Source organism: Vipera berus (assembly GCF_964194415.1).
Source record: "Vipera berus genome assembly, chromosome: 7".
Classification (NCBI taxonomy): domain Eukaryota; kingdom Metazoa; phylum Chordata; class Lepidosauria; order Squamata; family Viperidae; genus Vipera; species Vipera berus.
In genome coordinates, this window is record NC_138209.1 from 2622827 (window position 1) to 2645482 (window position 22656).

A 22656-nucleotide genomic window follows, 5' to 3' on the forward strand; every position below is an offset into this window, starting at 1 on the left:
AAGAGGCGCCGATCAGCTGGAATGTTGCAGCATCTCCAGGGTCTTGTGATTTACATTCGGATGCTTGGCAACTGATTCATATTTATGACGGTCACAGTGTCCCAGGGTCATGTGAAGGGACCAAAACCTGCTGCAACCACCCAGCAGACCGGGGGGGGGGAATAAAAACCAAACACCCCCCTCCCCCACCCTCTCTGCCAATCCTCAACAGAAATGCTCACCACCATGAAAACCTCGGACAGGAGGAAGAGCGCCACCGGGCGGGCAGGCAGGCGACTTGCTCAGCTGTGGCTTGGGGGGGGGGCTTTTTTCAGTGCCATTGTAACTTTGAACTGTTACTAAGCGAACTGTTGTAAGTCGAGGACTACCTGTACTTCATCACTTTTTTCCTTTTTGGGGGGGGTCATCAAGTTTTTGACCCCTTGCTAGGCGACTGGTGGTACTTGGATGTTGCCATATCCTAAAAGTGGTACAATGGGTGGAAAGGTTGAAAAGGCCTGGTCTAAAAGAAGCCTGTCCGTCAAAACGCCAAACGATTGACAGTTGGGGCTTTTTTAAAATATATCAATTTAAAAGGCATTTTCAAGCCCAGCTGCCCAACCATGCAGCACCTAGCAAGCCTTGTTTGGGCTGAGAAGCCAAACTGCGACTTTGATTACAGATAGTCCTCGACCTACGACGATCCATTTAGTGACCGAAGTTACAACAGCACTGAAAGAAGGGACATCGCCGGGTTTTCCCCCCCCCCCACTTTTGACTGCTGCAGCATCCCCCGTGGTCAGGTGACAGATTGGCATGCATTTAATGACGGTCGCAGAGTCCCCCTTTTGCGACCCTGGGACAAGCAAAGTCAGTTGGGAAAGCCAGATTCGCTTAACGACCGCGTGACTGAGGTAACCACGGCGGGGATTCCCTTAAGAACGGTGGCAAGGCAGGTCGTAAAACGGGACAAAACATACGGAACAACTTCGCCTTTACCGGTGGACATTTTTTTTTGCTCAGGGTCTGGTCGTGAAGTCGTAGGACTAGCGGCTACCAGAAAAATCTCAGGACGTCGCAGTAGATGGGAAAGTTGTCAAAATATTCCCGTACGGAGATAGGGAGACTCCACTTTTATTCCCTGGTATCCAGAAACCAATCTGCAGGTTTCCTTGAAGTCACCAGGAATCAAGCTTGCTTTGAAAGAAACTATGTTTTGTGGCGTCCTGGGTCTGGTCGTGAAGTCGTAGGACTAGCGGCTACCAGAAAAATCTCAGGACGTCGCAGTAGATGGGAAAGTTGTCAAAATATTCCCGTACGGAGATAGGGAGACTCCACTTTTATTCCCTGGTATCCAGAAACCAATCTGCAGGTTTCCTTGAAGTCACCAGGAATCAAGCTTGCTTTGAAAGAAACTATGTTTTGTGGCGTCCTGGGTCTGGTCGTGAAGTCGTAGGACTAGCGGCTACCAGAAAAATCTCAGGACGTCGCAGTAGATGGGAAAGTTGTCAAAATATTCCCGTACGGAGATAGGGAGACTCCACTTTTATTCCCTGGTATCCAGAAACCAATCTGCAGGTTTCCTTGAAGTCACCAGGAATCAAGCTTGCTTTGAAAGAAACTATGTTTTGTGGCGTCCTGGGTCTGGTCGTGAAGTCGTAGGACTAGCGGCTACCAGAAAAATCTCAGGACGTCGCAGTAGATGGGAAAGTTGTCAAAATATTCCCGTACGGAGATAGGGAGACTCCACTTTTATTCCCTGGTATCCAGAAACCAATCTGCAGGTTTCCTTGAAGTCACCAGGAATCAAGCTTGCTTTGAAAGAAACTATGTTTTGTGGCGTCCTGGGTCTGGTCGTGAAGTCGTAGGACTAGCGGCTACCAGAAAAATCTCAGGACGTCGCAGTAGATGGGAAAGTTGTCAAAATATTTCCGTACGGAGATAGGGAGACTCCACTTTTATTCCCTGGTATCCAGAAACCAATCTGGAGGTTTCCTTGAAGTCACCAGGAATCAAGCTTGCTTTGAAAGAAACTATGTTTTGTGGCGTCCTGGGTCTGGTCGTGAAGTCGTAGGACTAGCGGCTACCAGAAAAATCTCAGGACGTCGCAGTAGATGGGAAAGTTGTCAAAATATTTCCGAACGGAGATAGGGAGACTCCACTTTTATTCCCTGGTATCCAGAAACCAATCTGGAGGTTTCCTTGAAGTCACCAGGAATCAAGCTTGCTTTGAAAGAAACTATGTTTTGTGGCGTCCTGGGTCTGGTCGTGAAGTCGTAGGACTAGCGGCTACCAGAAAAATCTCAGGACGTCGCAGTAGATGGGAAAGTTGTCAAAATATTTCCGTACGGAGATAGGGAGACTCCACTTTTATTCCCTGGTATCCAGAAACCAATCTGGAGGTTTCCTTGAAGTCACCAGGAATCAAGCTTGCTTTGAAAGAAACTATGTTTTGTGGCGTCCTGGGTCTGGTCGTGAAGTCGTAGGACTAGCGGCTACCAGAAAAATCTCAGGACGTCGCAGTAGATGGGAAAGTTGTCAAAATATTTCCGTACGGAGATAGGGAGACTCCACTTTTATTCCCTGGTATCCAGAAACCAATCTGGAGGTTTCCTTGAAGTCACCAGGAATCAAGCTTGCTTTGAAAGAAACTATGTTTTGTGGCGTCCTGGGTCTGGTCGTGAAGTCGTAGGACTAGCGGCTACCAGAAAAATCTCAGGACGTCGCAGTAGATGGGAAAGTTGTCAAAATATTCCCGTACGGAGATAGGGAGACTCCACTTTTATTCCCTGGTATCCAGAAACCAATCTGGAGGTTTCCTTGAAGTCACCAGGAATCAAGCTTGCTTTGAAAGAAACTATGTTTTGTGGCGTCCTGGGTGCCCTCTGAGCTTGGTGGTTTCCTTGCAGACGTTTCCTGACCCAACTAGGTAACCATATCAGTGCTGGGAGGGAGTGGGGTTTGCAGAGAGGAGGAGGAGGAGGGGGGGACAGGAAGAAGGGGAGTTAACGGCCTGGTTGGGCTCCTGCTTCTCTCTCTAAACCAAGGGTCTCCATCAGCCACTGTTAAGACTTGTGGACTTCAACTCCCAGAATTCCTGGCTGGGGAATTCTGGGAGTTGAAGTCCACAAGTCTTCACAGGATTGGAGACCCCTGGCCTTGTCTAACGAAAAGAAGAACTGGGGGGGGGGGGGAGAGACGCGACAGTCTTCCAATATCTGTTGCAAGAGAAGAGGGGGGGTCAATAAAGGAAATCGTGGGGGGGGGGTCCACCTCTTCTCCGAAGCACCCCAAGGCAGGGCAAGAAGCAACGGAGCGCAACTAATCCAGGAGAGGAACGAAGGAGAAATTTCCTGAGGATTGGAAGAATCAAGTGGAACGGCTTCCTCCCAGATGTTGTGGCTGCGCCATCACTGGAGGCTTTTAAGAAGAGGCCGCCTTGGAAATGGTGTTGTAGTAGGGTTTTCCCTTGGAGCAGGGGGTTGGGCTAGATGACCTCCGAGGTCCCACCCAAGTTTGGCAGGGAACATGATCTGTTCAGTTCCTTGTCGGTTGGGATCTGCTTGTGGCCCCCACTGATGTCTCCCCTGGGTCAGTGTCTCTTGGGGGTGGGTGGGGGCAAAGACCCCCCCCACACACACACACACATCAGGAGCTCTGCTTTGCATGCATTGGTTGCCCAGAAGTTAAAAGTCAGAGGATGGGAAAAGGCGGGTGCTTTTTGCAGTATCGCCACACAAACCACATCCTGCTCGGAAGCAAGCCAGTGATTCACCACATGCACATGCACAGGTGCAGGGCTGGGGAATTGCTAGCGTGCAGGGGGAAGCCAGCCTCCATGATTGAGGGCTTACGGTGTGGAACCATCATTTGTAACCAAAGCCAGGCCTAGAGCTGGTTCCTTCCCCACCACAGGTTTGTGGGGTCCTCGATGCTCTCTGAGCTGGGTGGTTTTCTTGCGGACGTTTCATGACCCAACTAGGCAACATCATCAGTGCTAGAAGGGAGGAGGAGGAGGAGGAGGAGGAGGAGGAGGAGGATTGTAGGGTCCTTCGAGCACTCTGCGCTGGATGGTTTTCTTGCAGACGTTTCTTGACCCAACTAGGGAACATCATCAGTGCTAGAAGGGAGGAGGAGGAGGAGGAGGAGAAGGACGAAGACGATGACTTTGGGGTCCTTGGTGCTCTCTGAGGTGGGTGGTTTTCTTGCAGACATTTCAGGACCCAACTAGGCAGCGTCATCAGTGCTAGAAGGGAGAGGAGGAGGAGGAGGAGGACTGTGGGGTCCTTGGTGCCCTCTGAGCTGGGTGGTTTTCTTGTGGACATTTCAGGACCCAACTGGGGAACATCATCAGTGCTAGAAGGGAGGAGGAGGAGGAGGAGGAGGAGGAGGAGGAGGAGGAGGAGGAGGAGGAGGAGGAGGACAAAGACGATGACTTTGGGGTCCTTGGTGCCCTCTGAGCTGGGTGGTTTTCTTGCGGACGTTTCAGGACCCAACTAGGGAACATCATCAGTGCTAGAAGGAAGCGGGGTTTGCTCTCTTGGTAGTTCCTTCATTTTTTGCAAAACATACACGTCGAACTGGGGTGCCTTGCCGATCCCACGATGCTCTGAACCAAGCCCCAGAAAGGCTGAGAACAGGTTTTATTGTTCCAATTGAGCCGTGAGGTGGCTTGCGTGAATTTGGCCAAAGAGGAAACTGGCTCCATCCTCTCCCACCCCCCCACAGGGCCTGAGTCATGCGTCAGTCATGTTGGTCAAGGATCCCATGCCCAGCGCATGAACTAACGGTCCAAAAAGTTTGGGACAGAAGAATAACTTGATACAATCCATAGCTCTCCAATTTGATGCTCTAAGACAGGAGTCTTCAAACTTGGCCCTGGGAGTTGAAGTCCACAAGTCATAAAATGGCCACATTTGAAGACCCCTGCTCCAAGATAAGGTGGGGGCCAGAGACTTTAATGGCATTTGGGGTGTGGGGGGGGCGAGAGCTCCAGTTTTCAAGGAAGAGGAAAACTGGGAGGAAAAAAGGGGAGTTCTAGTCCCGCCTTAGCCATGAAAGCCAGCTGGGTGACTTTGAGCCAATCACCAGGAGACGGTGAGTTCTAGTCCCGCCTTAGGCACGAAAGCCAGCTGGGTGACTTTGGGCCAATCACCAGGAGACGGTGAGTTCTAGTTCCGCCTCAGGCATGAAAGCCAGCTGGGTGACTTTGGGCCAGTCACCAGGAGACGGTGAGTTCTAGTTCCGCCTCAGGCATGAAAGCCAGCTGGGTGACTTTGGGCCAATCACCAGGAGACGGTGAGTTCTAGTCCCACCTCAGGCATGAAAGCTGGCTGGGTGACTTTGGGCCAAGCACCAGGAGACGGTGAGTTCTAGTTCCACCTTAGGCACAAAAAACGGCTGGGTGACTCTGGGCCAATCACCAGGAGACGGTGAGTTCTAGTTCTACCTTAGGCTCGAAAGCCAGCTAGATTGCCCCGAGCCAGTCATTCTCTCTCAGCCCATCGTACCTCACAGGATTGTTTTTGTGACGTGAGCAGGAGGAGGAAGGTGTGCTGTGTAAGTTTGCCACCTGGAGTTATTTGGAAAAATAATAATTCACTGGAAGTGGCTAGCAGCCTCTTTGCAGCAATTCAAAGCTTTTGCACAGCTCAGACGGACCCGTTAAGCAGCCGCCCCGAGAGAGAGAGAGAGAGAGAGAGAGAGAGGAAAAAAAAACCCACACAGCAGTTTTCGAATCCTCCACCCTGATCAGGAAGAGGGTGGGGAGACGGCAGCCGAAAAGGGCTTAGAACCGCTTCCAGGCCTGGTCTCACCCCACCCCAAGCTGCTTCTGGCAAGGGAGGACCCATATGCCATGGGTGGGGAAGGCAACGGGTCACAGAATAACAAGAGTTGGAAGGGACCTCGGAGGTCATCTAGTCCAACCCCCTGCTCAGGCAGGAGACACTAGCCCAGACCGTTTCAGACAAAATGGCAGTCCCGTCTCTTCTTGAAAACCTCCACTGTTGGAGCACCCACAACTTCTGGTGGCAAGCAGTTCCACTGGTTAATTGTTCTAACTGTTAGGAAATTTCTCCTTAGTTCCGGGTTGCTTCTCTCCTTAGTTGGTTTCCTTCCGTTGCTTCTTGTCCGGCCTTCTGGTGCTCTGGAGGACAGCTTGACTCCCTCTTCTTTGGGGCAGCCCCTCAAATATTGAAAGACTGCTATTGTGTCACCCCTAGTCCTAATACAATATAACAGAACCGGAAGGGACCTTGGAGGTCATCTAGTCCAACCCCCTGCTCAGGCAGGAAACCCTATACCATTTCAGACAAATGGCTGTCCAGTCTCTTCTTAAAAACTTCCAGTGTTGGAGCATTCACAGCTTCTGGAGGCAGGTGGTTCCACCGGTTAATTGTTCTAACTCTCAGGAAATTGAAACTGAATCATCCACTAAGAATTCTGTCTATGCTTACACATATTTTAACTTCCATCCTTTTCTGTTCTTATATTCTTGGATGGGTCACGCAATCCCCCTTTTGCGACCTGCTGAAGTCGCAAAGTCAATGGGGAAGCCAGATTCACTTAGCAGCCGTGTGGCTAATTTAACAGATGCAGTGATTCACTTAACAACGGTGGCAAAGGTTGTAAAATGGGTTAAAACTCACTTTAAACATGTCTCGTTTAGCGACATAAATTGTGGGCTCAATTGTGGTCATAGGTTGAGGACCACTTGCATTCACTTTATCATATCCTTTCTCCATATCAACAAAACTCTCTCTCTCTCTGTCCATTATCTATCTGTCTGTCTGTCAGTCCATCTGCAAGCTATCTATCTATCTATCTATCTATCTATCTATCTATCTATCTATCTATCTATCTATCTATCTATCTATCTCCATCTGTCTATCTATCTATCTATCTATCTATCTATCATCTATCTATCTATCTATCTATCTATCTATCTATCTATCTATCTATCTATCTATCTATCTATCTATCTATCTATCTATCTATCTATCTATATCCACCTGTCTATCTATCTATCTATCTATCTATCTATCTATCTATCTATCTATCTATCTATCTATCTATCTATCTATCTATCTATCTATCTATCTATCTATCATCCACCCATATCTATCTATCTGTCTGTCTATCATCCATCCATATCTATCTATCTATCTATCTATCTATCTATCTATCTATCTATCTATCTATCTATCTATCTATCTATCTATCTATCTATCTATCTATCTATCTATCTATCTATCTATCTATCTATCTATCTATCTATCTATCTATCTATCTATTTATCTATGTATCATCCCTCTCTTTCTCTCTCTCATCACCTATTTTTTCTATCCATCTCTCTTTCTCTCTCATCCCTCCCTCCTCTGACTCTATCTGCCCATCCGGCCTCCCTCCCATCCCGGCTCCTGGCGAAGCCCTCCAGGCCGGGGAGAAGCGGCTCCCCTCCGCTCCCCCCGCCCAGCCTCCCCTGCCGGGGCTGGAGCCTGCCGGGCGAGGGGCGGGAGGGCGTGGGCCGAGGGGGCGGGGCGTGGCGAGGGGCGTGGCGAGGGGCGGGGCCGCCATGTGGTTCTGCTTAGGGCGGGGCCGGGGCGAGACGGGCGGGAGCGGCTCCGCCGAGGAGCCCCGCGGCATGGAGGGGGCGGCTGGCCGGTCGGCCCGGGATCTGCCCGCCGGACGCCGCCCGCTGCTGGCGCTGCTGCTGCTGCTGCTGCTGCTGGGGCTGCTGGGGCTGCTGGGCGCCGCCGAGGCTGCAGGTAAGCGGGAGGGGGGGGTCTTCGGGGAGGGGTCTTCCCTCGGGTGGGGCGGGGGTCCGCTCGGGGAGGGGGCTCCGGCCGGCGGGAGAAAGCGGGGCTCTCCGTCTCCGAGTCCGGAGGAATCGCCCCGGGAGACGAAGAACGCCCCACTGGAAGCGCTGGACGCCCAAGCCCATCGTGCACAGCCGCTCTCCCATCCAGGGAGGGAGGGAGGGAGGGAGGTGGGGGGCTTCACAGCTTCGCCCTTTGACTCGCCCGCCTCCTCCCCCCCAAAAAAAGCTGAAGACGCGACCACCCTCTGCCACTCCAAGCAGCCCTGCAGAGGGGTCGGGTATTGGGGGGACCGGGGGGGGAGGGCTGGACTTTCCCTCCCCCTCCCGAGTCCTGTTGGGGTCCTACGACCGAGGACCCTTTCCAACATCCTCCACCCCCCCTCCCAGTCCAGAAGGGACCCTCCCAAAACTGAGATGAAACTTTGAGGAACATCTCCAGAACCTGGAAGGACCACCCCTCCTTCTTCTGTTCCCCCCTCCCTCACGCTCCCCAGCGGCACAGAGTTCGAAATGTGCGGCTGCACACCCCCCCCCCCCCCGACCAAAGCTGTCACCCTTTAGACCAGGGGTCTTCAAACTTGGCCCTTTGATGACTTGTGGACTTCAACTCCCAGAATTCCTCAGCCAGGCACGCTGGCCGAGCAATTCTGGGAGTTGAAGTCCAGTCCTCTTAAAGTCTACATCAGGGGGTCTTCAAACTTGGCCCTTTGATGACTTGTGGACTTCAACTCCCAGAATTCCTCAGCCAGCTTTGCTGGCTGAGGAATTCTGGGAGTTGAAGTCCACAAGTCATCAAAGGGCCAAGTTTGAAGACCCCTGCTTTAGACCCACCCCCCTCTCCCCCAGGCCAAATCTGGCTTCTGGATATCGTGCTTGCATTCGCCGTCCCCCAACGGGCCAAAGAGAGATTTCGTTTCAAGGCAGTGCAATGACCTTAGAGACAGTTTTTATGGGGGGGGGCTTTTCCCAGCTCCCTCCCTCCCTCCCTCTCCCCCAAATTCTGCATTTCCTCTGTGGGGATTTGGAGGGGCTTCTCATTTTGCATTCCGCCCACTCTTCTCCGAAAACTTTTGCCTGCCCCGCGAGACTTTTTTTTCCCCCCTTTCCGGTGTAAAAAAAGGCCAAGCACCCCAAAATTCCCAGAGAGGAAATGCAGAATTTTTTGGGGGTGGGTGGGGGGTGGGGGGTGCTTTGCCTTTTTTGCAAAGGCCCCACCGGTGGGTGGAAAAAGTCTGGAGTGGCAGACAAAGAGGAACCCCCCCTTTTAGGAGAAGCTTCGCTGCCCCAACAGTGGCCTTTGCCAATGCGAAGCGCCCCAAAATTCACAAGCAAGCAAGAAAAAGGAAAAAAAGGGAGGAAGGAAGGAGAAGAAAGAAAGAGGAAAGAAGGAAGGAAGGAAGGAAGGAAGGAAGGAAGGAAGAAAGAAAGAAAGAAAGAAAGAAAGAAAGAAAGAAAGAAAGAAAGAAAGAAAGAAAGAAAGAAAGAAAGAAAGAAAGAAAGAAAGAAAGAAAGAAAGAAAGAGGGAGGGAGGGAGGGAGGGAAGGAAGAAAGAAAGAAAGAAAGAAAGAAAGAAAGAGAAAGAAAGAAAGAAAGAAAGAAAGAAAGAAAGAAAGAAAGAGGGAGGGAGGAAAGAAAGAAAGAAAGAAAGAAAGAAAGAGGGAGGGAGGGAGGGAGGGAAGGAAGGAAGGAAGGAAGGAAGGAAGAAAGAAAGAAAGAAAGAAAGAAAGAAAGAAAGAAAGAAAGAGGGAGGGAGGAAAGAAAGAAAGAAAGAAAGAAAAAGGAAGAATGGAAGAAAGAAAGAAAGAAAGAAAGAAAGAAAGAGAAAGAAAGAGTAAAAAGATGGGAGAAAGGCTTTGGCTGGGATTTTATCCCAAGCCTTGGAATTATTTCTTTCACTGCTGTTGTTCTTCTCCGGGAGAAATTCTTTCCTTCCTTCCTTCTTTCCCTCTTGTGGCTTCAGGATCTGGCCCGGCTCCATCATGCCTCTATATGGTCTAGTTGGGATGCAAAAAGGGGTCAACCCAGCCTCTCCCTGACCCGTCAGGCAGGGCCGCGCGATTCGCTCCATGTTCCCTCCGCTCGCCTGTGTTTTTCGGAAAGCTAACTGGTGGGAGGGAGGGGTGGAAGAGTGAAGAGAGGGCAGGGGGGAGAGAAACGGCCGTAAATCCAACCCCACCTCTCCCGGCAGCTGCTGCAGATGTTCTTTCTGACGGTTTCTGCACTTGAGACAAACAGAGAAAGTGGGGGGGGAAAAATCCTCGAAAAAAGCAGACAATGACCCAGCGGTCTATAGAGGGTGGTGGGGGTTTTTTTGGGGGGTGGTTTCTTTGCTTTTGTTTTGTTTTTTTAACATTTATTTATTTTTTAATTCTTTTTATTTACCGGTGCATCTATTATTATTTTTTTAAGAAAATGTTTTTTTCCGGGAATCAGAGACCCGTCGTTGATCCCAAGCACGTTTTAAAGTTCAGCTTTAAATTTTAGTCCTTTCCCCACAAGGTTTAATTGAGCTGGCAATGTTTTGCGGTAGCTGTTAATATGTATAGGTAATAAATTAATAATAATAATAATAATAATAATAATAATAATAATAATAATATAATATAATAATAAAATAATAATAAAATAATAATAATAATATAATAATAATAATAATAATAATAATAATAATAATTAATAATAATAATAATAATATAATCAACAACAACAACAATAAAGTTGGAAGGGACCTTGGAGGTCATCTAGTCCAACCCCCTGCTCAGGCAGGAAACCCTATACCAGTGATGGCGAACCTTTTAGAGACCGAGTGCCCAAACTGCAACCCAAAACCCACTTATATATCGTCGGGTGCCCTTTGGGTAGGCGTGGCCCATGGGGTGGGTGTGGCCCATGGGGTGGGTGTGGCCCATGGGGTGGGTGTGGCCCATTGGGTGGGCGTGGCTGCGGTGATAACGGCAGACTGGGTGGGACTAAAAAGTCCAAGCAATCAGTTCCAACTTTGCGAGATCTTTTTTTTCCCATGAGAAGTTGAAATTGATTGATTGATTGAACCTTTTTTTTTGCACACGGCGGCGGAGGCCTAAAGCGAAAAGGTTTTATAAAACCCAGCTGAAGGCCTAGGACTGGGGCGATGGTGCGTGTGCCCACAAAGAGGGCTCTGCGTGCCACCTGTGGCACACGTGCCATAGGTTCGCCACCACGGCCCTATACCATTCCAGACAAATGACTGTCCAGTCTCTTCTTAAAAGCCTCCAGTCATGGAGCATTCACAGCTTCTGGAGGCAGGTGGTTCCACTGGTTAATTGTTCTAACTGTCAGGAAGTTTCTCCTTAGTTCCAGGTTGCTTCTCTCCTTGGTCAGTTTCCATCTGTTGCTTCTTGTCCTGCCTTCGGGCGCTTTGGAGAATAGCTTGACTTGACTTACAACCGTTTCTTTAGTGAGCGTTCAAAGTTAAGACGCTGGAAAAGGTTTTTCCCACTTAAGGACCGTTGCAGCATCCCCAGGATCACGCGATCCTGGTCCCTCCCCAAGATTGTCCTTCTTTTGGAGGTTCAACCCTGGTTTTCTGCACTCCAACTACCAGTAGTCCTTGACTTATAACCGTTCATTTAGCGGCTGAAGTTACAACAGGAAAAAGGGACTCGTGACTTGCGACCCTTGCAGCATCCTCATGGAGAGGTGGTCAGAATTCAAGATGCTCGGCGACTGACTCGTACTTCTGACGGTGGCATTCTCCCTGTGGTCCCGTGATCCCCTTCTGCGACCTTCTGACAAAGAAAGTCAACGGGGGAAGCCGGATTCGCTTAACGACCGTGGCCCTAACTTAACAGCCGCACTGATTCACTTAACAACTGGGGCAAGAAAAGTTGTAAAGCGGGGCAAAGTTCACCGCTGTCTTGCTTAGCAGCAGAAATATTGGGCACAGTGGTCGTAAGTCGAGGACTCCCTGGGGACCTAGTCTTTGGGCCTCGTTTTTCCTTAGGAAGGGCGAAGCTTTCAGGGGTGCTTCAGAGCATGGGCAGAGTGCCGCTAAGGTCTCTGCAAAGATCACTGGAGGCTTTTAAGAAGAGATTGGACAGCCATTTTATCTAAAATGGTAGAGGGTCCTTCCTTCCTTCCTTCCCTCCCTCCCTCCCTCCCTCCTTGGTAGAGGGTCTTCTGCCTGAGTAGGGGGTTGGACTAGAAGACCTCCAAGGCCCCTTCCACCTCTGTTATTCTGTTATTCTGCTATTCTTTTTTCCTTCCTTCCTTCCTTCCTTCCTTCCTTCCTTCCTTCCCTCCTTCCCTCCCTCCCTCCCTCCCTCCCTCCTTGGTAGAGGGTCTTCTGCCTGAGTAGGGGGTTGGACTAGAAGACCTCCAAGGCCCCTTCCAACTCTGTTATTCTGTTATTCTGCTATTCTTTTTCCTTCCTTCCTTCCTTCCTTCCTTCCTTCCTTCCTTCCTTCCTTCCTTCTTTCCTTCCTTCCTTCCTTCCTTCCTTCCCTCCCTCCCTCCCTCCCTCCCTCCCTGGTGGAGGGTCTCCTGCCTGAGCATGGGGGTTGGACTAGAAGACCTCCAAGGTCCCTTCCTGCTCTGTTGGGTTCTAAAAGGGCTGGGTGGGGGAAGGCGCTGACTCGCAAACACGGCCTCTGTGCCTTTTTTTTTGAGATTTTAATCGTTTTGTGGAAAAAAGGAGAAGCTCAAGGCGGAAAGGCTGTTTCCCCCCCCTCTTTTTCAAGCTTCCTGTTAGCGGGTGGTTTCCCCCCCTCTCCCCCCCCCTTATGAAAACTTTGCAGGGAAGGGAAGGATCGGAGCAAGTCAGCAAAAGTCCCCCTCTGCGCTGGGGTGTCGCTTGCAGAGAGAGAGAGAGAGAGAGAGAGAGAGAGAATGAGAGAGAGAGAGAGAGAGAGAATGAGAGAATGAGAGAGAGAGAGAGAGAAAGAGAGAGAAAGAGAGAGAAGGAGAGAGAGATAAAAAGAGAGAGAGAGACACAGAGAGAAACAGAGAGAGAAAGACAGAAAGAGAGAGAGAGAGAGAGAGAGAGAGAGAGAGAGAGAGAGAGAGAGGCTGGTGAGGACGAAGAGCCAAATAGCCGAGTTCTCCTCCCGAGGGTCCCTTCCCGGGAAACCTTAAGCCCTTTCGAACGAAGGATGGGGAAATGCAGCGGTTATTTATAAAGATGACACCATCTCCAAGAATTTATCTCTCGCCCTCAAGGAGCTGGGAGAATAAAACACGTAATGAAAAAAAAATAGGAAGGAAGGAAGGAAGGAAAGAAGGAAAAAAGGAAAGAAGGAAAGAAGGAAAGAAGGAAGGGGAAAGGGAGGAAGGAGGATGAAGAGGAGAGGGAGGAGAAAGAGGGAGGGAGGGAGGGAGAGAGGAAGGAGGAGAGGAGAGAGGAAAGAAGGAGGGAGAAAGAAGGAGAGGGGGAAGGAGGAAGGAAGGAAGGGAGGAGGGAGGGAGGAAGAGAGGAGAAAGGAAGAAAGAAGGAGGGAGAAAGAAGGAGAGGGGGAAGGAGAAAGGAAAGGAGGGGAAGAAAGAAGAGGGAGGAACTAGGAGAATAGAAAGAATGAAATGAGAAAGGGATGGGAGGAAGGAGGAGGAAGGGAGGGACGAAGAAGGAAGAAAGGAGAAGGAGGATGGAGAGGAATGATGAAGGAGGAGGAAAGGAAGGAGAAGAAGAGAAGAATAAAGGGAGAGAGGGAAAGAAGAAGAGAAGGAAGTAGAAAGGGAGGGAGAGGGAGGGAGAGAAGGAGAAAGAGGGGAAGACGGAAAGAAAGAGAGGGAACAAAGGGAAGGAAGGAAAATGGGACACGAGCAAACATCACTTAACCATGGTTTGATGCCTGTTTCCCCAAACCTCTTCCCGGATGCATTTGAGAAGAGAAATCCCAGAATTCCCGACTGGCCAGGAATTCTGGGAAGAAACCGTTTTCCAACCAGGCCAGAAGAGCAGGGCGGCAGGTCCAGGGCTGGGGATGCGAGTGGGGGAAGCACCCAAGGCCTTGTCCACGGAGAAGAAGGAGGATGGGCACCATCCCCCCATGGCAGATGTTGGGGAGGGGGGGGATGGACCGGCCCTCCCCAGTCTTGTTGGGGAGCCCAGCAGGGCTCTTGTCCGGCCAGATGTGACCAAGGACCCCTTCCAACACCCCACCCCACCCCACCCCCAGTCCAGAAGGGACCTTCCAAATCTGAGAGGGAACTTTGAGGAACATCTTGCTTCTAGATTTCTCCTCCTGCTTCTCCTTGCCTGACCACGGTTGGTTTCAAGTTTCCTTTGGAAGGAGAAGAGAAATTGGGAGACCGTGGGGCAACCCACCTGGGCTGCTGTTCCACTGCTTTGAGGGACAGGGGGGGACAGAAGCTTCCATGAAGGTCCAGAGGTCCCCGCCCTTCCCGGCGGCCTCCTCCACTTCTCACCACTCCATGAAACCAGAGAAACTCACCGTCTCCGGGGGGGGGGGGGGATCGGCCCAAAGTCACCCAGCTGATTTTATGCCTAAGGCAGGACTAGAACTCACCGTCTCCTGGTGATGGGCCCAAAGTCACCCAGCTGGTTTTCGTGCCTAAGGCGGGACTAGAACTCACCGTCTCCTGGTGATGGGCCCAAAGTCACCCAGCCGGTTTTTTGTGCCTAAGGTGGGACTAGAACTCACCGTCTCCTGGTGATGGGCCCAAAGTCACCCAGCTGGTTTTCGTGCCTAAGGCGGGACTAGAACTCACCATCTCCTGGTGATGGGCCCAAAGTCACCCAGCCGGTTTTTTGTGCCTAAGGTGGGACTAGAACTCACCGTCTCCTGGTGTCTAGCCTGGTGCCTTCACATTTAGATGAAAGTGCACAATTTGTGTTGCACATGTGTGCTATATCACCTTTGGTTTATTTGGGGTGGCTTAGCAAGTGGCATCATCTCGACCAGGACAAATGATGCCCCATTGTCCTAACCCTCAGCCATTTGGAAATGGAGCTGGCCACGTGCTCTGGAGAAGCCCACCCTTCTCCAGAAAGGAGAAAGACCAGGACCCTTCCTGAAATTGGGAAGAGGGGAGAACCAGGGAAACATCAAAGATAGAAAGAGGTCCATGGCAAAGCAGCCCCCATCAACTCTCTATCTCCCCCACGATAACATGAGCCCAGAAGGACCAGTTCTCCAGAAGCTCAGAAGAGGTTCCTCAGAAGATGGTTCTCCTTCATCCAAGAGGTGACTTGTCTTCTCAAAGTGGCCTTCTCCGTTCAATTTGCTTCTGGTTTCCTCTCTAAGGTGAAAGCCACCCAATTCTCCAGAAGCTCAGAAGAAGTTCCTCAGAAGATGGAAGTGGTTTTTCTTCATCCGAGGGGTGGTTTGTCTTCTCAACGAGGCCTTCTCCATTCTTCTGGTTTCCTCTCTAAGGTGAAAGCCACCCAACCTGGTTTAAGCTTTGAAGATTGCCGCCTGCTGCAAACACCCACACCCATGTGGTCCACGACAGCAGGAAGGGTGGTGGGCCTGTGGCGTCCCAACCCAACCAAACAGGAAGATGGGGAAGAATGTTCTTCTCTTCTCTTCCTCACTCTGCAACCTCTGAGGATCAGCAGCCACTGAACCTGTCAAGGAATATCCCTGCAGTCCACTCCCAGTTAGAGCTGGCTTCACACGACAGGCTGACCCAAGTTTGATCCCACAATACACTCATTGTGGTCCGTAGCTGAGCTTGACCTGTCAAGTCAACCCAGGACACCCATAAAACCCAGTCAGAGTTGAGTTCACACAACAGGTTGATCTAGCTTTGATCCCACAAGGCAACCAGCTTGCTCTGTCCCTCAGCTGGACCGGTCAAGACTACTCAAGACGTCTCGGAAACCTCCAAGTCAGAGCTGAGTTCACAAGACAGGCTGATCCAGCTTTGATCTCACAACACAATCAGTCTGTAGCTGAGCGTGAACTATCAAGTTCACCCAGAACTTCCCCTAACACCTACTGCCAAACGGAGCTGGGTTCACACAACAGGCTGATCTAGCTTTGATCCCACAAGGCAACCAGCTTGTTCTGTCCCTCAGCTGGACCGGTCAAGACTACTCAAGACGTCTCGGAAACCTCCAAGTCAGAGCTGAGTTCACAAGACAGGCTGATCCAGCTTTGATCTCACAACACAATCAGTCTGTAGCTGAGCGTGAACTATCAAGTTCACCCAGAACTTCCCCTAACACCTACTGCCAAACGGAGCTGGGTTCACACAACATGCTGACCCAGGTGTGATCCCACAACACAGTCAACCTGGCCTCGAGCTGTGTGAGCTGTGAGAACGCAGCCATGACATGGTCCCCCCATCCCTCCTCCCTCCCTCCCTCCTCCTCCTCCTCCTCTTCCTCCCCGCAAACCCTCTCTCTTCTAGCATTGATGTTGTTACCTAGTTGGGTCATAAAACATCTGCAAGTAAACATCTCACCTCTGGAAGCACCAAGGACCCAGCAGTTCATCCCTGAACGACAAATATTTTCTTCTAAAAATATTTTAGAAGATGAATGAAGCTTATTGATAGATGTCAAGGTGTGCTTAAGAGGGGAACGTTCGGATTATATTTCTATCGTGGTAAACGTCTGTTTTGGCTCTAAGCTCTTAAAAATCTACGTTTCGATCTGTGAAAAGGTCCTAAGATTTTTTTCCCAGCTGGCTTCTGACAAATTATACTGACGGGAATTATCCTTGTGGGAATTATCCTAACGGGAATTAGAGTCCTTTTGCCGTAGATCTCCTGCCGGGAGACGTCGGCCGTTGCTGGTGTGCAAAAAACCAGCTGTTGGTAGAGATTTTTTTTTCCCCTTAAATAATAAATTGAATTTTTATTTTAGGTTGTTTCTCTTCTCATTTTTTTTTGTTTAGTTTTGGGTGATTTGCACATTGGTTTCCTGTTCTTCCATTTTGTAATTTTTTCTTCTTCTTGTTGTTGTTCATTTTCAGAGTCGCCACCGCAAGGAGAACCCGTTGCTCCCCGCTGGATTTCCGGAAGACGGAGCCGGCGAGCGGTTGAGGGGGCAGGAAAGGTAAAAGATTGGCTTAGGACCATCGAGGCTCGTCTGGTTTTGATTTAATCCTGATTTAATCTCTGCCAGTTGTAACCGTAACCCCAACATCCTTCCCATTAAGCTGCCGGCTGAAAAAAAATCTAAATTTCGTGTCTGCTTGGAACCAAAGTGGACGGTCCGGTGACTTCAGGGTCCACAAAAACATCCTCCTTTTTACATTTTCAACCCTGGTTTTCTGCCTTCCCAGTAAAAGGAAGTCCTCGACTTACGACGTTTCGTTTAGTGCCTGGTGTTATTTTTTTTAAAAAAGTAACTTAGCACCCATTTTATCCCTTAGCTTGGATCTTTCCAGCGTCCACGTGACCGAAATTCAGAAACGTGGCAACCGACTCATATTTATGACGGTTGCAGTGTCCCGAGGTCCTCATCTGGGGGAAGCCAGATTCACTCAACAACCGTTGTTACTGACTTAACCCCTGCAATGATTCACTTAACAACCGTGGCAGGGAAGTTCGTGAAACGGGTCAAAAGTCACTCAACCGATGTTTCACTTAGCCGCAGGAATTTGAGGCTGAATTACGGCCGTAAACCGAGGACTCTCTGTAGGTCCGATCCTGCTTAGTTTCCCAACCCAGACAGAGTTTGACCAGGGTTGGCGACCAAATAGAACAGGGGTCTTCAAACTTGGCAACTTTAAGACTTGTGGACTTCAACTCCCAGAATTCCTCAGCCAGCCACAAGTCTTAAAGTTGCCAAGTTTGAACAGCTCCTGAGACCCGCTTTAACGACGGACACAAGTTCTCCAGATCTAGGTAAGAAGACCCCAAGAAGATTAGAGGTCTTCACGGACCAAGGACGATTCGAATTCTCTCCCCAAAAAAGGGGGAAAAAAGAGGTAGTCCTTGACTTACAACGATTTCACTTAGTGACCATTCAAAGTTACAACGGCCCTGGAAAAAGGACCATTTTTTCACCCTCACGACCGTTGCAGCATCCCCAGGGTCACGCTTGGCAACGGACTCGTATTTACGACGGTCGCCGTGTGCCCGGAATCACGGGATCCCCTTTGGCGACAAGCAAAGAGGAACTGGGGGGGGGGGGAGAGAAAGCCGGACTCGTTTAACAACCGTGATTACCGACTCCTCAAAGGCAGGGAGGCACTTAACAAACTGGGGCCAAATCCACCGAACCGACGTCTCAACGCACAAAAATTCGGTCGTAAGTTGAGGACCCGCTTTATAGATATAGAAACGTTCAATTTTTGGAGGAGTTTTGACCCAAGCGGGGAAGAGACGAGGGTTGAGTAGGGAGCTGTGATTTCAGCTGTTCGGCTGGGCTTGGGGGGGGGGTCTTCTCTTGATAGAGACCCCTTTGTTCGTCTTAGGTCATCTGAGCTGCCCCTGCAAACAGCTGTTTTCCAGCTGCAGGAGAGCGGAAAGGCCTCTGGCATCCAAGGCCCTTCACTCCCGGCCTGGTGATTAAAATGTCTTTTTTTGGAAAAGTTGCTACTGTGTCTCTCCCTTGCCAGCGCGCGGGCAGCCCAGACGCTCTTCCTGGCCGGGCCGTCCTTGACTTACGGCCACAGGGCAGAGCCATGTTTCTGTCGCTAAGCAAGGCGGTCGTCAAGCGAGTTTGCGGCCCGCAGACTCAGGGCTGGGGTGTTGGGGAGTGTGTTATAACTGTGCGGGGTGGAGATGAAGATAAGGGAGCATCCGAAAGACTTGTCAGCCTCTAAAAGGTGTGTGTGTGTGTGTGTGTGTGTGTGTGTGAAGAAACTTGTCAAAAAACTTCCTTGTTCCCCTTTTGAACTGTTGACTGCTTCTATCCCTTTGGACCAATTTTAATGGAATGAAATCCTCTCCCTTCCTTCCTTCCTTCCTTCCTTCCTTCCTTCCTTCCTTCCTTCCTTCCTTCCTTCCTTCCTTCCTTCCTTCCTTCCTTCCTTCCTTCCTCTTTTTTCTCCCTTCTTTCTCTCCCTCTCTTCTTTTTCTCTTCCCCTCTTCTTCTCTTTCTTTCTCTTCTCCTTCTCTCTGTCTCTCTCCCTCCTTCCTCTCTCTCTCTTTGTTTCTTTCTCTTTCCCTCTCTCTCTCTCTCTCTCTCTCTCTCTCTCTCTCTCTTCCCCATCTCTTTCTCTATCTGTCTCTCTTATTCTTTTTCTCTTTTCTTTCTCTTTCTTTTTGTCTCTCTCTCTTTTATTTCTCTGTCTCGTTCTCTCTGTCTCTCTCGTTCTTTCTCTCTTTCTCGTTCTCTCTCTCTCTCTTCCCCCCCAGTCTTTCTCTTTCTCACTCTTTCTCTCTCTCTGTCTGTCCCTTGTCTATAGTTTTAAATTTGGTTTTATTGGGTTAATTGTTACGTATTTATTACATTTATGGTTTAATTCGGTTTTAAATTTTGCATTTGATGTTGTTTTTTTAAAACTTTTTATTGTTGTGAGCCGCCCTGAGTCCTTAGGGAGAAGGGCGGCATATAAATTTAATCAATTCAATTCCGTTCAAATTCCTTGTACTCTTTCTCTCTCTTTCCCACCCGCTTTCTCTTTCCCCTTTCTCTCTCTCTCTCTCTCTCTCTTTCCGTCATGCACCCAGAACAGCCACAGACTTGTCGCTCTCCTTCCAGTTGTGTAGCACTCTGACTGCCCCCCCCCCCACCGGCCAAAGCAGAGAGACGCTGCCCGCCAGGTCCATCCGGCTGGCTGTGTGTTGCTTCGGCTTCCATATATAGGCGGCCGAGGTCGGGCACCAGGGAACGTGGCTTTATTTTGCACTTGGCACCGCCACCCCGTGCCGGGCATTCCTGGCTGGGGCTGGGGCTGGGAGGAGGCCCGGAGGAGCCGCCGGGCCGGCCTGCCCCACGCTCGACCTCTTCCAGGGCTGCCAAGTGGGGTTGCCGGAGCCGGGCCTCTGGGGCCGAGGAGGGCAAAGCTGCCAGCCAGCCAGCCATCTGCAGCCTTGCCTGCCAGAGCCTGGTGCCAACGCAGATGCCCGGAGCCCTGGAAGCCAGGGGGAAAGAAAGAAAAAAAATTCCCTGGATCTTCCCGAGCCGTCGTGAATTATTAAATTAGTTGCTGTAAGATGGTGAGAAATAGAGAGTGTATTCCGACAGATTCAGACGTGCACTCTGAATGTTCGACTTTGTGAGGAATTGCGATAAAGGGAAACTTGGGTGAAAACTTGGAAATTATCAGGGCTTTTTTTGTCCTAGAACGCCCAGAACGGAGTTCCGGCACCTTTTTTTGGATGGAACCTTGTAGGGTAGGCAAGGAGGGTTGTGTGACGTGTGTGAGTTCCGGCACCTTTTTTTTTTCTTTTACAAAAAAAGCTCTGGAAATTATAAATATTAATGGCTCAAGTTAAACGCTGACGGGAAACTAAAAATCGGGGTGAAAAACTAATCAGGAGATTGACTGTCCACAAAGACCGAATGTTTACAACGAGGAGATGTATAAGCCAAAAATTACTGATAAACGTAAGAGTGTCATTTTTATTTAATGGACAGAAGAGGAATTGTGTTAGTTTAAACAGGAGACAGCAAATGCCGAGGGGAAAAGAGAGGAAATATTTAATGTAGTAGCCTGAGACTCGTAGTAAAGATACTTGTATGTCATTGTATTATCGATTAACGCGGCCGCCATGTTGCTTTTTAAATACTTACAGTAAATGTAAAACTAGAAAATCAATAAAACGTTTAATTAAAAAAAAAAGTCCCTGGATGTTCCCTTGTTGGGTCTTTGCAAAGGGACCGGCTCCGGCTTCTTTCCTCTTGGCCTGACCAGCTCTTGCCCGGATTCTGAGCAGTCCTCACTTTACGACCGTTCCTTTACTGACCGTTCAAAGTAACAACGTCACTTTTGGGGGGGGAAAAAGAGAGACTTAGGACCGTTTTTCACCCGGCCGTTGCAGCGTCCCCGGGGTCACATGATCAAAATTCAGCCACTAGGCAACTGACTCGTATTTACGACGGTCGCAGCATCCCGGGTTCGCAGTGATCCCCTTTTGCGACCTTCTGACAAGCAAAATTTGGGGCTCGCTTGCAGTAAGTCGAGGACTCCCCCGCATAGAGCTTTACGCTGGGCGTGCTCATTTAACGACCGTAATTGGGGCCACCAACTTGGCTACTAAGGGAAGTGGCTGCCAAAGGAAGGCCCGGCTGCGCGCACCATCTTACGTCAGTTTTCCTTTGCTGAATTTGAGGAATTCTGGGAGTTGAAGTTCACCCACCTTAAAGGCGCCCAATTGGCAACTCTCGGCCCTCGAGAGGCGTTAGAGGCCTGAGCAGCGGAGGAGGAAGAGGACTCGGACGTCCCGGCCAGGTGTGGGGGAACAGCTTCCTGCGGGTTGTGTAGTAGTGTGGAGTGTGGCGCTCTTGTGTTAGTTGTGTCACTCTGGACCCCATTTCCTTCCTTCCTTCCTTCCTTCCTTCCTTCCTTCCTTCCTTCCTTCCCTCCCTCCCTCCCTCCCTCCCTGGTGGAGGGTCTCCTGCCTGAGCAGGGGGGTTGGACTAGAAGACCTCCAAGGTCCCTTCCAACTGTTATTCCTTCCTTCCTTCCTTCCTTCCTTCCTTCCTTCCTTCCTTCCTTCCTTCCTTCCTTCCTTCCTTCCTTCCCTCCCTGGTGGAGGGTCTCCTGCCTGAGCAGGGGGGTTGGACTAGAAGACCTCCAAGGTCCCTTCCAACTCTGTTGTTATTCTGCTATTCTTTTTTCCTCCCTCCCTCCCTCCCTTTTTTCCTCCCTCCTTCCTCCCCATCTCGCATCCCTCCCTCCCTCTCTTCCTTCCTCCTTCCCTCCCACCTCCCCTTCCTGTTTTTCTTCCTCCCTCCCACTTCCTCCCTCTCTCCCATCTTCCCTTTTTTCCTCCCTCCCCATCCCTCATTCCTTCCTTCCCTCCCTCCCTCCCTCCCTCCCTCCCTCCCTCCCCTGAAGCCCAGGGGCGCTAGTGGCAGTGAGTCAGAAGGACGACGAATCCCGGTGTCCAGTTGCAACTCATCTGCAGCTGAGCGTGTCCATGTTTAATGTTAGTTTGTCTGGCAGTTCCTGGATTGGGGCATTGTTTGCTCCTAGACTGTTGGGTTGATGTTAATCTCGGAGTTAATCTGTGCTCATCTGGGTGTTGATTGCTGGTGGGGAGGTGGCTTTTTTGGTCTTTCGGCTCCCTTTTTGACTGGCCGATTGTCTCTTTTGCACAGTATGTAGGTATGTGGGGACTCCAATCCCAGAATTCCCCAGGCAGTGTGTATTGACTTCAACTCCCAGAATTCCCTGGCCAGTGTGTACTGAGTTCAACTCCCAGAATTCCCTGGCCAGTGTGTATTGACTCCAATCCCAGAATTCCCTGGCCAGTGTGTACTGAGTTCAACTCCCAGAATTCCCTGGCCAGTGTGTACTGAGTTCAACTCCCAGAATTCCCTGGCCAGTGTGTATTGACTTCAACTCCCAGAATTCCCTGGCCAGTGTGCATTGACTCCAATCCCAGAATTCCCTGGCCAGTGTGTACTGAGTTCAACTCCCAGAATTCCCTGGCCAGTGTGTACTGAGTTCAACTCCCAGAATTCCCCGGCCAGTGTGTTTGGCCTTCAACTCCTTGTGCTAGCCTGTGGAATTCTGGGAATCGACGTCCATCCATCTTAAAGTTGCCAAGTTTAAAACACCCCGATCTATAGGGTGGGGTGGACCATGGAAGTCGGGTGGGTGGGTGGGTGGGTGGAGCGGGGGGGGGGGAAATGACCGGCTGTTTGTAGAAGTTTGCCGGGTGGAGAGAAAACGGTCCTTCCCTCCTTTCAAGGCCGCCGGCCTCTGCCCTGTTCCCGCCTCGCAGGGCCCGGCGTCGCTTCTTGGAATCCGGCAGGGATTCTTGGGAGGAAGTCAGCAGTAACCCAA

General features: G+C 50.4%; 1 protein-coding gene across 1 annotated transcript in view; it reads left to right on the plus strand.

Annotated features, from left to right (window-relative positions):
- Positions 1–7555: 7555 nt before the first annotated feature.
- Positions 7556–22656, plus strand: part of ADAM33 (ADAM metallopeptidase domain 33) — a gene marked incomplete at its 5' end in the record, with an annotated part of 71587 nt that continues 56486 nt past the window's right edge. The window contains 2 exons of the mRNA XM_081333319.1: positions 7556–7748; positions 16642–16802. Of these exons, the coding sequence (XP_081189445.1) occupies positions 7556–7748; positions 16642–16802 (354 nt within the window). The remainder of the gene's footprint in view (positions 7749–16641; positions 16803–22656) is intronic.